This window comes from Typopeltis vanoorti, chromosome 25 (genome assembly GCF_054136105.1).
Source record: "Typopeltis vanoorti isolate ZY-2024b chromosome 25, IOZ_Tvanoo_1.0, whole genome shotgun sequence".
Classification (NCBI taxonomy): domain Eukaryota; kingdom Metazoa; phylum Arthropoda; class Arachnida; order Uropygi; family Thelyphonidae; genus Typopeltis; species Typopeltis vanoorti.
This window is the reverse complement of record NC_143573.1, coordinates 37,293,996-37,308,092: the sequence shown is the minus strand read 5'-3', so window position 1 is coordinate 37,308,092 and position 14,097 is coordinate 37,293,996. Positions and strand designations below refer to the sequence as shown.

At 34.7% G+C, this 14,097-nt stretch overlaps 1 protein-coding gene across 3 annotated transcripts in view; it reads left to right on the top strand.

Annotated features, from left to right (window-relative positions):
* The window catches only part of Eip78C (Ecdysone-induced protein 78C), a 462,133-nt gene that overhangs the window by 422,365 nt on the left and 25,671 nt on the right, over window positions 1–14,097 (top strand). For all 3 annotated transcript variants that reach the window (XM_090414451.1, XM_090414450.1, XM_090414452.1), the window contains one exon: window positions 7,850–7,955. In XM_090414451.1, coding sequence (XP_090270577.1) covers window positions 7,850–7,955 — 106 coding nt within the window. The remainder of the gene's footprint in view (window positions 1–7,849; window positions 7,956–14,097) is intronic.

The following is a 14,097-nucleotide window of genomic DNA, read 5'->3' as shown; positions in this document are numbered from 1 at the left end:
TGCTGATTTGTTTTTATGATTCTAAGGATATTATCCACAAAGAATTTGTTTTGCCTGGCCAAACAATCGATGGCGAGTTTTATCTCAAAGTTTTGAAGAGATTGATAGCGATAATTCCTTGCGTATGGCATGAATATTGTGATGCACGCAGCTGGTCACTTTTGCACGATAATGCACCATCTCATCGTTTGAACATTGTGAGACAGTTTTTGAGCAAAAACCAAGTTTGTGTGTTTGATCGCTCACTGTATTCACCTGATTTAGCACCCTGCAACTTCTTTCTCTTTTCCGACTTCATTTGCCGATGAAAGGAAAGCGATACAACATCATTGAAAACGTTCAAGCTGCAGTAAACACAACCCTCAATATCCCAAAAACCGATATTAAAAAAAAACTCATTTGACGAATTAATTGACCATGCCAAATGCTGTATCGAAGCTGAGGGAGAGTATATTGATTGAAATAAATGATTTGAATAATTATAATTGGCCTGTGTTTTATTTTCTATCAAAAGTTTGGTTTCTTTTTGCACAGAGGGTGTACAAGACAGTGTTCAAACCAATGATTAACTTATGGATCTGAGAACTGGGTTCGAAACAAAACACTTGATCAAAGACTGGAGACAAGAGATGCGAGATTTCTGAGAAAGATTAGTGGAGTGAACAGGTAACACAGTATTGCATTAAAATGAGGATGTTAGAAAAAAACTTACCATTATTAGCATTCAGGGATGTGTTGTAGAGCTAATCTCAGGTGGTATAGTCACTTAAAAAGAATGGGAGAGGAAAGATTAGCAAAATATGTGTTCTATGCCAGGTTGGCAGACAAAAGATCGAGAGGAAGACCATGATGAAGGTGGATTGATAGTCAAAAGTGTCTTAGAAAATCTCGATGTTTGAGTCTTGACAGATTAATTTGGAGGAAAATTGTTGATTGGAAGTTAGTGATGGTGTAACTTCATGTAGCACTATCATAATATCATGTACACCACCTGAGGATACATATCAGGAATTTTATTATTATTGTACATGCACCTCTATGGAGTCCAAAGAGTCATTGTGGGAGACCGACACTATCATGCTTCTCCTCAAACCCATTAACAGACAAAGCATTTACAACTGACTCTGGCAACCCATTCCACTCATTCACAACTCTCCAAGCAAAAAATGTAGTCCTCGCACTCCTACTAACCACACATCAACTTCCAGGGATGACCCCTTGTTCTGGCCCCTCCAGCCAAGTGCTGAAACATTTCCCCTGCATCAATCCTATAAAACCCTTTAAGCAACTTAAATGTTTCTATCATAACTTTCCTTTTTCCCTGCCATGCAACTTTTGCAATCCACACACCCTCAGTCTATCCTCATATGGAACATTCCGCAGGCCACTCACCATCTTTGTCACTTGCCTTTTGAATCCTCTCCACCTCATCACTAAGAAACCCAGGGGGACCAGACTTGAACACAGTAATTCAGATGTGGGCAAATCAAGGCCTTATAAAGAGGAATAACAACTTCTTTATCTCTACTTGTTAATGCTTTCTTCAATAGCCAAGTAATCTTATGGGCAACCTTAGCAATAAGTTTTAAAAGAGGTAAACCGTGAGTAGACATAACTATATATAATAAATAACGGAAAAACTCACGTAGAAATATTATTTAATGGTATAATTTTCGCCCGTGTGTCACAGGCATCTTCAGTACAATTAGGCACAAAAATCAAACATTAACTGACAATTCCAAAAAGCACCACCTAAGTAGCTGGTGTAAGATAACTAAAAAGGTCAATAACTTTCTTAAAAAAAAAAATATATATATATATATATATATATATATATATATATATATTTAATACAATAAAAAGTTAGGAAAGATTAGCTGATTTGTAAAGTACTATCTCCCATAAAGGGGATAGACGTAAGCCGTCGGATCTGTTTAAGTTAGGAGAATGAAGTAGAGTTTCACATGCTTCTTTATAAAGGCGTTCCATGAGAAACTGACTTTTGTGAAGAACTCTTGTCTTTTTCCAATGAACTCTGTGTCTAGTGAAGATGGCATGTTCTGCAAGTCCAGACTTTTCAGGTTTAAAGTATTCAATATAAGATTGGTGTTCTTCTAGCCGAATGGAGGCAGATCTTCCCGTTTGTCCGAAATAACATAATCCACAAGAGCACGGAATCTGGTAGACACCTGGATGATTAAGATGTGGAAGCTTGTCCTTTGGAGAAGCGAGAAAGGTGGAGATTTTTCTAAACGGTCGAAAGGCAACAAAAATATTCAGTGGTTTTAAAATTTTTGCTATACGTTCACTGATGCCTTGTATATAAGGGATGGTAATGCGCGTTATTTCCTCTGTGTTTGAAGAGGGAGACATATTAAATCTACTCAAAGTTCTTTTAATGAAGTAATTCTTATAGCCATTAGATAGAAAGGAAGAAGTTATATATCGTATTTCTTTCTGTAAAAGATCGTCTGTAGAACAAAAGGAGTGGGCCCGATGAACCAGTGTTTTAATAGTTCCTGCCTTTTGACTGGGATGGTGATGAGATTCCGCATGGATATAATGGCCTGTATGAGTCTTCTTTCTATAAACAGAGAAATGTAGGTTACCATCTGGTTGGCGAAGAATTAGAAGATCTAAAAAGGCTAACTGCTTATTTGATTCTACTTCTAGGGTAAACTTGATCCTAGGATGAAATGCGTTTAACTTATTGAGAAATTGTTGAAGTTCATCAGAAGAGCCATTCCATACAGCAAAAATGTCATCGACATATCTGAACCAATGAGTAGGTCTGGGAGAAATATTGTCAAAGATACGTTGTTCAAAATGTTCCATAAAGAAATTGGAGATAGCAGGAGAGAGAGGATTACCCATTGCTGTTCCTTCAATTTGTTGATACAACTTATTTTTAAAAGAAAAATAACCAGAATTTATTACAAAATCAAATAAGTTTACAATGTCTGAAGGAAATTCCTGTTGTAGTAATTCAATACTTTCCGAAAGAGGCACATTTGTAAATAAAGAAACAACATCTAAACTGATCATGATATCAGAAACGTCCAAATGAAGATCTGAAATTTTATTTTTAAAATCCAAAGTATTTTTTATATAAGTATCAGTTCTTCTAGTTGAAGAGGAGAGTAAATTAGATAAAAATTTTAAGATTTTGTAAGTTGGGCAACCTATACAATCTACGACTGGTCTTAACGGAATGCCTGGTTTATGAACTTTTGGAAGACCATACAATCTAGGTGGACGACCGAAGAAGGTTTTAAGTTTTTTCTTTTGATCTTCATTCCATGTAGATACATTATCTATAAGAGAATTAAGTCTCTTCAATTGACTCCGGGTAGGATCCGATGTAAGAGGCCTATAAGTTGAATAGTCGCGAAGTAAAAGAGACATTTTTCTCTCATATTCCTTCCTATCTTGAATCACTACAGCCTTCCCCTTATCAGCTTTCGTAATTATTAAATTATTGTTATTCTTCAGTGATTTCAATGCTTTAAATTCAGAGTAAGAAAGATTAGGACGAGGAGGCTTGGCATGAAAAAGAATTTGTGCACATTCAAAACGTAACCTGTTGGCTGTATTTTGGGATAAGGATCGAATACCCCTGTCTATGTTATGAAAAAAATCCATAATAGGCACCTTATTCGGCGTAACAGCGAAATCATATCCTTTTGATAAAACAAAACGTTCACAGTCTGTTAGTGGACGTCCGGAAACATTTATGACTACTTTATCTATATCAATAGTATTATTACTGGATCTAGGTAAGCTGACTAGTGATTCAAATTTGCGTTTCAGCTTGTCACGAGAATCATTGAAAACCTTTAAGTAAGAACTCGAAGATATGCGCATTACAGCAGTAAAAGTTTCAACAGTTAAAATAGATTCCAGAGCAATTTTTATATCCATAATTTCTCTATTTAAGATGGCAAGAGATTTTTTAGCTTCGTGTAGCTGAATATTTAAAAGAGACTTACTAGCTTTGAAGTATCTCTTTTAAATATTCAGCTACACGAAGCTAAAAAATCTCTTGCCATCTAGAGACTTACTAGCTTTGAAGTATCTCTTTTAAATATTCAGCTACACGAAGCTAAAAAATCTCTTGCCATCTAGAGACTTACTAGCTTTGAAGTATCTCTTTTAAATATTCAGCTACACGAAGCTAAAAAATCTCTTGCCATCTTAAATAGAGAAATTATGGATATAAAAATTGCTCTGGAATCTATTTTAACTGTTGAAACTTTTACTACTGTAATGCGCTTATCTTCGAGTTCTTACTTAAAGGTTTTCAATGATTCTCGTGACAAGCTGAAACGCAAATTTGAATCACTAGTCAGCTTACCTAGATCCAGTAATAATACTATTGATATAGATAAAGTAGTCATAAATGTTTCCGGACGTCCACTAACAGACTGTGAACGTTTTGTTTTATCAAAAGGATATGATTTCGCTGTTACGCCGAATAAGGTGCCTATTATGGATTTTTTTCATAACATAGACAGGGGTATTCGATCCTTATCCCAAAATACAGCCAACAGGTTACGTTTTGAATGTGCACAAATTCTTTTTCATGCCAAGCCTCCTCGTCCTAATCTTTCTTACTCTGAATTTAAAGCATTGAAATCACTGAAGAATAACAATAATTTAATAATTACGAAAGCTGATAAGGGGAAGGCTGTAGTGATTCAAGATAGGAAGGAATATGAGAGAAAAATGTCTCTTTTACTTCGCGACTATTCAACTTATAGGCCTCTTACATCGGATCCTACCCGGAGTCAATTGAAGAGACTTAATTCTCTTATAGATAATGTATCTACATGGAATGAAGATCAGAAGAAAAAACTTAAAACCTTCTTCGGTCGTCCACCTAGATTGTATAGGTTGCCCAACTTACAAAATCTCAAAATTTTTATCTAATTTACTCTCCTCTTCAACTAGAAGAACTGATACTTATATAAAAAATACTTTGGATTTTAAAAATAAAATTTCAGATCTTCATTTGGACGTTTCTGATATCATGATCAGTTTAGATGTTTCTTTATTTACAAATGTGCCTCTTTCGGAAAGTATTGAATTACTACAACAGGAATTTCCTTCAGACATTGTAAACTTATTTGATTTTGTAATAAATTCTGGTTATTTTTCTTTTAAAAATAAGTTGTATCAACAAATTGAAGGAACAGCAATGGGTAATCCTCTCTCTCCTGCTATCTCCAATTTCTTTATGGAACATTTTGAACAACGTATCTTTGACAATATTTCTCCCAGACCTACTCATTGGTTCAGATATGTCGATGACATTTTTGCTGTATGGAATGGCTCTTCTGATGAACTTCAACAATTTCTCAATAAGTTAAACGCATTTCATCCTAGGATCAAGTTTACCCTAGAAGTAGAATCAAATAAGCAGTTAGCCTTTTTAGATCTTCTAATTCTTCGCCAACCAGATGGTAACCTACATTTCTCTGTTTATAGAAAGAAGACTCATACAGGCCATTATATCCATGCGGAATCTCATCACCATCCCAGTCAAAAGGCAGGAACTATTAAAACACTGGTTCATCGGGCCCACTCCTTTTGTTCTACAGACGATCTTTTACAGAAAGAAATACGATATATAACTTCTTCCTTTCTATCTAATGGCTATAAGAATTACTTCATTAAAAGAACTTTGAGTAGATTTAATATGTCTCCCTCTTCAAACACAGAGGAAATAACGCGCATTACCATCCCTTATATACAAGGCATCAGTGAACGTATAGCAAAAATTTTAAAACCACTGAATATTTTTGTTGCCTTTCGACCGTTTAGAAAAATCTCCACCTTTCTCGCTTCTCCAAAGGACAAGCTTCCACATCTTAATCATCCAGGTGTCTACCAGATTCCGTGCTCTTGTGGATTATGTTATTTCGGACAAACGGGAAGATCTGCCTCCATTCGGCTAGAAGAACACCAATCTTATATTGAATACTTTAAACCTGAAAAGTCTGGACTTGCAGAACATGCCATCTTCACTAGACACAGAGTTCATTGGAAAAAGACAAGAGTTCTTCACAAAAGTCAGTTTCTCATGGAACGCCTTTATAAAGAAGCATGTGAAACTCTACTTCATTCTCCTAACTTAAACAGATCCGACGGCTTACGTCTATCCCCTTTATGGGAGATAGTACTTTACAAATCAGCTAATCTTTCCTAACTTTTTATTGTATTAAATATATATATATATATATATATATATATATATATATATATATATATATTTTTTTTTAAGAAAGTTATTGACCTTTTTAGTTATCTTACACCAGCTACTTAGGTGGTGCTTTTTGGAATTGTCAGTTAATGTTTGATTTTTGTGCCTAATTGTACTGAAGATGCCTGTGACACACGGGCGAAAATTATACCATTAAATAATATTTCTACGTGAGCTTTTCCGTTATTTATTATATATAACCTTAGCAATATGTCCTCTAAACTTTAACTCTCTGTCTACCACCACCCCTAAATCTCTAGTTTCATCTATTTCCTGGAGTACATTGCCATCAGTATGATGCACAGCTTGTAATCTATTTTTCCAAAAATGCATAACTTTACATTTCCCCATATTAAACTGACACCTGTTATCTGTTGTCCATACTATGACAGCCTATTTAAATTGTCCTGCAGACTCTCCTCATTGCCTTAACTATTATTCTACCTAATTTTGCACCATCAGCAAACAACTGCTGTTTCCTATGTCATTTATGTACAATTTAAATAGCAGTGATTCCAGCACTGAACCTTGTGGCACACACCACTAGTCACCTGTTTTTGCCTTAATTCTGCCTCTCCATATATCACTTCTTTATCTGTTTAGCAGCCACCCTGTTATCCACATGACCAGTGTCACATCCATCCCCATTTTTCTAATTTGTGTAACAGAGTTCCATGTGGTATTCAAGTGCCTTTGCATGATGATAACATACTTGGCTTTACATCTTTTTAACCAAATGCTGAAAGGTAGCCAAAACTTGAAAGGAATAAAATGGTTTAAGTAATTTTCGATTACTTGGAAGCTAAGGTTGCGACCCCCCCCCCCAGACTCCATCCAAGGATAGTTTTAAACTTACGTACATCAGTATTGTGGCAGATTAAAGAATTTATTTCTAGAATCTTGCTGCTTCAGTCTTCTAATGAGCACAGAGCAGGTAGTGAAATTCATCTCCCGCCTAAAGATAATCACAAATATCCATGCCCATATTAGGATTCGAATCATGGTTACAAATTATCTTTTGCAGTGTGACTTTATGGTTTGAACTTATTGGTAAGAAATTTCTCTACTATCTCACCAAAATTCTTAGATGTTAACAAAATAGTCAGGCCACCTTAAATAGAATACCCAAAATAAACAACTACAAATTATACACAAATTAGATCATCAGTTAGAGATGAATTACAAATAGTAGACACATTATACAGGCCTCATAGCTTTGGTTATTTCTAATCAAACTAAACCTGAAGGAATAATCCCAGTCAGTAATATTAGTACATGTTATCTCAAAATTGGGGAAGGCTGAGCTCTAGTTGTCTACAGATTTGTCTGCATCATTTTATTTGGTAATGGCAAGTACTACTCTTGTGTAATTTGCTTTAATGTGTAGCTCTTGTAACACTACCATTGAAGCGTAAGCATAATTAATATGCAGCATGATCCAATACATTTATATTTACAGAAAATTTTGCTTAAAATGATGAACAAGAACATTAAATCCTTGATTTATTTTTTCCCTTTATATTCAATGATTTTTAACAAAAGTTAAAAAAAAAAAAAATGAAACTTACATTGGTTTTTTATTTGCAGCATGAGTTTATTTCCTTGCTCTTCAACTTTGTTGTCACCTTCAACAATCTTCAGCTGAATGACACAGAAATTGGACTTTTCTCAGCTGTTGTTCTTCTTACATCAGGTGAGACTTATTTCCTTAAATCATTAACAGATTATTAGAACTACATACCTGCAAACTCTCTTAATTTGGTTATTGAAAGTTTTTTCACTTGGTTATACTATAAATTAAAGATGCTAAGAAAGTATATTGTTGATTTAATTCTTTATCCAAGTGTAATCAAACAAAGTTTGCACATGACTGGGCTACTGGTATTTAGAAGCTGATGACTTCATATCAATTGTCTTAGTATCCCATAATGCAAAGCACCCCCCCACCTTTTAGACATGTATAATGCTATGCATTATGAGAAAGGCCAGCCACTACCCAGACTAGTTTCAACCTTTGAGCTCTTGTCGGTGGGAACCAGACCTGGAAGAGATAAGGTGACACACCTTTTTCACTACTTGTATATGGGGAAATATGACTTCATTACTTCAAACTTGGTATTTCTTCCTGGTATGGGTAGTAGCCCTTCCCATAATGCATAGATATTATACATGTCTGAAAGGGAATGTGCTTTGCATTATAGGATACTAAGGTAATTGATGAAGTCATTAGCCTCTATATACAAGTAGCCCAGTCATGAAGATACTTCACATGTAAACTTTATTTATTACACTTGAATAAAGGATTAAACCAAGAATATAATTTCCCTTAATCTTGATATTAAGTTTTTCATCCCCTTTTACCAACTAGTAGTCTCTTAGCTTTTTCAGCTCAATTTCTGTAATCTCAAACTCATAGCATACCAAGTTCACTATGGTAGTAGTCCTCATTGAGCAGGGTTTTTGCCTCTCCCTGACTTCTTGCTTTGCAAATGCACTCAGAACTCTACTTTCATACTGCAGCATTTAAAACAGAAGCACCTTAGACATTTAATTGTGTAATGTTGCATAGCATTACTTATCTGAGCAACAAATTGAATATTTATTTTGTCTTGAAGCAAAAGTGAGTCTGAAATTTAAATAAGATCTTAATTTCTATGACCTTTCAGTTTTTTCAGAAATCATTTGTTGACATACAATTAAATTTCATATGAATCTGTAGCATACATATATTAAGTTATTTCCAATTTGCTTTTACTCTTATAGCTGGTTGGTTTAAGAACCAGAAAAATTCAGTAAGCATGATCAAAGTTACTTGCCTAAATACTGTTTTCCACACAAGAATGTCCTGATGAAATTATTTGTCATATTTATCACTGACAACACCCAAATTAGGAGGAAAGATACGTGAATGTAAGAAGTGGATCTTTGACATTTTGTATGCCTTTTGCATGTTTCCTGCTAAGTTCTCTAAGTGAGTTCTTGGCAGAAAATGTAAACTGCCTAAACCATCTGATACATGGACTGCGACGAGCCTACCATTGGTAGTCTTTTCATAGTCTATGTATTGGATGATTTATGAACTAACAACATAATACAGTCTCTCACAATAGCAAACACTACTAGTAAAATATCCTGACCATTTGCTATGCTAAAAAAAAATTCATAACCAACTGTCCAGTATAACACTATTCCTCTGGACCATACAAATTTTGCTATAACAAGAGTATCTGTACAGTCATGCAAGAACATTTAGAACATTTTGGTCTCTAGGACAGATGTAAATGTGAATTAAATTCCACATTCATTGTTTACTTTGATTTCTGCCAATGAGATCAGAAGAATCCTGTCTAAATTTCACACCTGAAAGTCCTCTTCCTGTTATTTCTCTGTTGCCTATTCATACTTTACATATTTTATATGTATATCTGCAGCTTGGAAATTAGCCCTGTATTCAGAGCTTGTAGCATCACAGGAATAATTTGCTATAATGAATTTTCTTTAGAATAGCACCTATACCTGTGAGCTTCAGTCAGGACTTTTTAGTAGTTTTAAAGAGCAAGTAAAAGGTACAACTTTTCCATCCCGTTACTTTAGGTATTTATGAAGTAATGGGGAAAGAAGAAAAATCAATTTCTTTGTTATCTGGAAACTTCTCAACCAATAAATAAATGCTGACATAGATTCCATCACTTTAGAGATCTTTTGGACAGATGACATGGAAAATGTTTAGAGAAATGAATGTGTGTTTTTTTATTTCCTCCTAGGCATTTGATTAGATTTGGTACAAAGGCCTTTGTTTTGACATCCACCAAACTATGAATGTGCAGTAGAGTTGAAGAAACATGGATGAGAGGTGCAGGCTTTCAGTTATCTCTAAGAGGTGCGATAATCCTTCAAACCCAGGAGAACATTTAACTGGATTAATCTCTCATTTGTAGCTGCATCTCAGAGACAGTGCTTCTAAGTAGCATGAAATGAGTAATTCTTGAGTTTATGCAATGTAGCTGTAATTTGAAATAGATATTAGACGAAATGTTTAAAATTAAAATTAGACTTGGATATATTGACTGAAGATTTTAATAAATTAAGCCGACTAGTTTCACCAACTTGACTGTTGGCTTCATCTGGGCATACATAGGGTGATAAAAAAAAAAACAGATCAAGAAAAAACATAAATGAGTACTAAACGTTATACAAATTCAAAAGACTCGTTACATCAAATGCACGGAGTGTGTGTATAATAAATTTAGTTTAATCCTTTATCCAAGTGTGTGTGCAAACAAAGTTTGCTCCTGAAAGTCTTCAGGACTGGGGTAAAGTGGTACAACACCGGGTAACTCTCCTTGCAAAGGTGGAGCAAGCTACCAACACTCCTATCTCAGGATCTCCCATAATGCAAAACACATCTCCTTGCAGATATGTATAATGTTATGCATTAAGAGAAAGGCCACTACCCAGACTAGTTTCGACCTTTATTGAGGTCTCTTCAGTGGGAGACAGGCCCAAGTGGAGATACCAAGGCAGCATTAGCAAGGTCATCTCCTCCTATAGGAGCTGCCAAACGGTGTGCCACCTTTTTATTAAATTACTCTGGATTTAGAGAAAGATGTTGAAAGTTTATTTTTACTTTTATTGTTATGCAAGTGCATTCTGTAATTTGCAGCGAAGTTGCATTCTGGTGTGCTAAGTGATCTTATGAGGGTCTTCCATATGTCAGCAAGGATTATCCCTTGGTTCCTATTGAGGCTGCCTTTTTGAAGTTTCGGTTACAAAAGTCTTCCTCTAAATACGGCATAGAACTTTTGTCCCATTCAATGTTATGATTGGTATTCAAGAAATGAAGGGCTAACCTGGAATTATCTTTTCTGTTATTATTAATGTCTGTGTTTTTTTTCTTATTTCCAAACTTCTGGAAGTTTGCCCTACGTAATTTAAACCACATGAACAAGGGATGTTGTCAACACCAGAATGTTTGAAGAAAGCATTGTTATCCTTTGGTGATCTTAACAAGTTGCAGAGTGTCTTAATTGGTTTTGAAAGTTACTCTTATTTCATATGGTTTGAGAAGTGTTGCAATCTTCTGTGAGACTGTCCCAGCATAAGGAATGGCAATGGAAGATTTGTATTGAGTTTCTCTGTTGGGAGGGGTTGGAGAAAAGTCTTTTGAATTAAATTTTTTGGATAGCCATTGTCTTTCAGGGTTTCTGATATGTGAGTTAATTCATCCTTGAGTTTTCTCTTCTGTTATGATGCGAGTAGCTCTATTTTTGAGTAGATGTATGATACTCAACTTTGGAGATATATGATGTGAAGAAGAAAAGTAGATACTGGCCAATATGAGTTGCTTTGCGGTAAATAGTTAGGTTAATATATCCATCCACTTGTTTTGTAATTAAGGTATCTAAAAATGGTAATTTTTAGATACCTTAATTAACTCGCATATCAGGGTTTCTGATATGTGAGTTATGATGCAAGTAGCTCTATTTTTGATAGAGCTACTTGCATCACTATGTCGGTGTCCTAAACACATCAGTTTACACTTCACACACAAAATGGATGAAACTCAGAAAACAAAAATAGCAACTGATGACAAATGACAATGTTCTATTGGATTAGTTGACACAACAACCAATCACAGTCGTTGATTTCTAAGTGCTATTTTTCTCAGTGCACACCCAGCCTCTCCTTCTGGGATCGCATAACGCAAATGTGATGCAATGTGTATGCGTCAAAAAGTGTCCTTTTCATGAAACATTAGCATATTGTGTTTAATTTTAGGAATCACAAAAACCAGGAAGCAATTAGGGGAGTCTTTAACAGCAATAAATGCAAAAATATAATATCGGTGATATTGCTATTCCACGGGTGTGCACCGCACACCTGAAATATACATCCCTGATATATAAAAAAATCTGCTTCTTTATAAAAGATTTTCTTGCATTGGATTTGGTAATCTATATCAGGAGTCGGTAACCTTTTCAGACTCACAGGCCACATTCAACTTTTATTTTTAATAATCAGACCTCAAGCGTTTAATTAAGAGAAAATAGTGAGTAAAAAATACTTATCGATTTTAATTATATCAATCTTAACAAACACCGAAATATTTAAAGTACGAGATATGAAACTTGATGAAAAATTATCATGTAAAAACAAAGTAATATAGTTTATACATCACAATATGTGTGTGTGTATGTCTGCTTAATGTGATGTTTGTGATTGTTTTCCCTTAGCCAAATTATCTATATCAACTTTATAACCTGAAGTGCAAATTCAAATTGAAGCATGCAAATGTTCATCAGCGTCAGTCAAGATAAAAATGTATTTTTTTTTCTAAAACTCATGGCAGAAAATGCTTGTTTGCAAATGTATGTGCTTCCAAATGCAACTATCATCTTCTTTGCAAAACTTATTAATTCATCATGCTGAATAATTCAACATATGGGCACAAGCCATGTAAGTATGGTCAAAAGCTCTATATTCAGCATGCATTTTCTTTATTAAAGAGCTTTTCCTACAATATTTGAATAGTGCAGTTATTGTTGGGCATAGATATGCTCTCATAAGAGCAAAGCTAGTATGACAGTAGATACAGAAAGTGACAACTAGGGTATTATTCCCACCTGTTAAAATTCAGCCCTTATTTAAATCTCCAAAAGCCCCTCTTCATATCTCAGTGGGTGCTAGTCCAGGATTGCACCCATTGAAGTCATTAGAAGTGTAGGATCCTACCCTTCAACTCAATGTCTGCATTTCTACTGGTATGCCTGTGTGCAAATGCTTTGTATTTCTTGTGCCTTTGAAGATGCCTTGGTGACCAAGGTGAAATATATGGCTATAATATTTTTAATAGCTAAATAAATTTAGTTAGTCAATTATCCTTAGTTGTTTCCTCCTCCTCTGAACATCAAACATGAGAGATGCAACAGTATTATTTCTTTTCTCAAAACAGTAAAATGATTTGAGATTTTGAATATTTCCTGTGAACCACTAGAAAATTACACTGATTATTTATTAATCAGTTCCTGGAGCAGAGAAAATGGGATGTAATTGGAATTCTTTAAAACAAGCATAAATTTTGATTGGCTGTACAAGGATGTTTCAGATATTTTCACATCTACAGTGGTTAAGCATTGGATATTATTGAACTGATCATCCTGCAAAAATAAAAAATAATCTTTTGTAGTTTAAAGCTAAAGGTGAAGGATGACTGGGATTCTTCTAAAATATCACTGAATATAAATTTTTGATATTAGTCTCAATTAAATTTTATCTGAAAGTAGTGCAAAAATTTTTGCACTGCTATTAGAAATAAAATGGCCAGTTTACCATTAGTAAATGAATTCAGCTGCTATGCAAAATATTATTTTCACCCATTTGAAATCTGTTTATCTTGCAAATGAACAAAACTAAAAGCAGAATGTTAAAATAATGAACTTAAATTTCAGCTAAAAGAAATTCTTAGAGTTCCTTTGACTTAAAATCAAGGGGGATCAAATGGCACTCCATTGCATTTAATCCATTAATTGCTCTACAGTCATCAAGAAATTAAAAGCAGAGTAGGTAATTACATGATAAAAGGTAGCAAGTTGCTTGTATTTTGAAAATTAAATTCTTATATAGTTGATAGTAGGGTGGATAAGCAAGCGCTCATCTTCAGTATCTGGCTTGATGACTGTCTTTCCAGTTACATATATCATGTGATGTGGTGGATTGAATGGATGGGTCCTTGGCCTCCTGGGTTCTACTTTACCAACCCTGAAAGGGTTGGTAAAGTAGAACTGTGGTATATCTTCTATCTCTGCTTCTGATAACCCCAGTATGGAGGTCAAGAG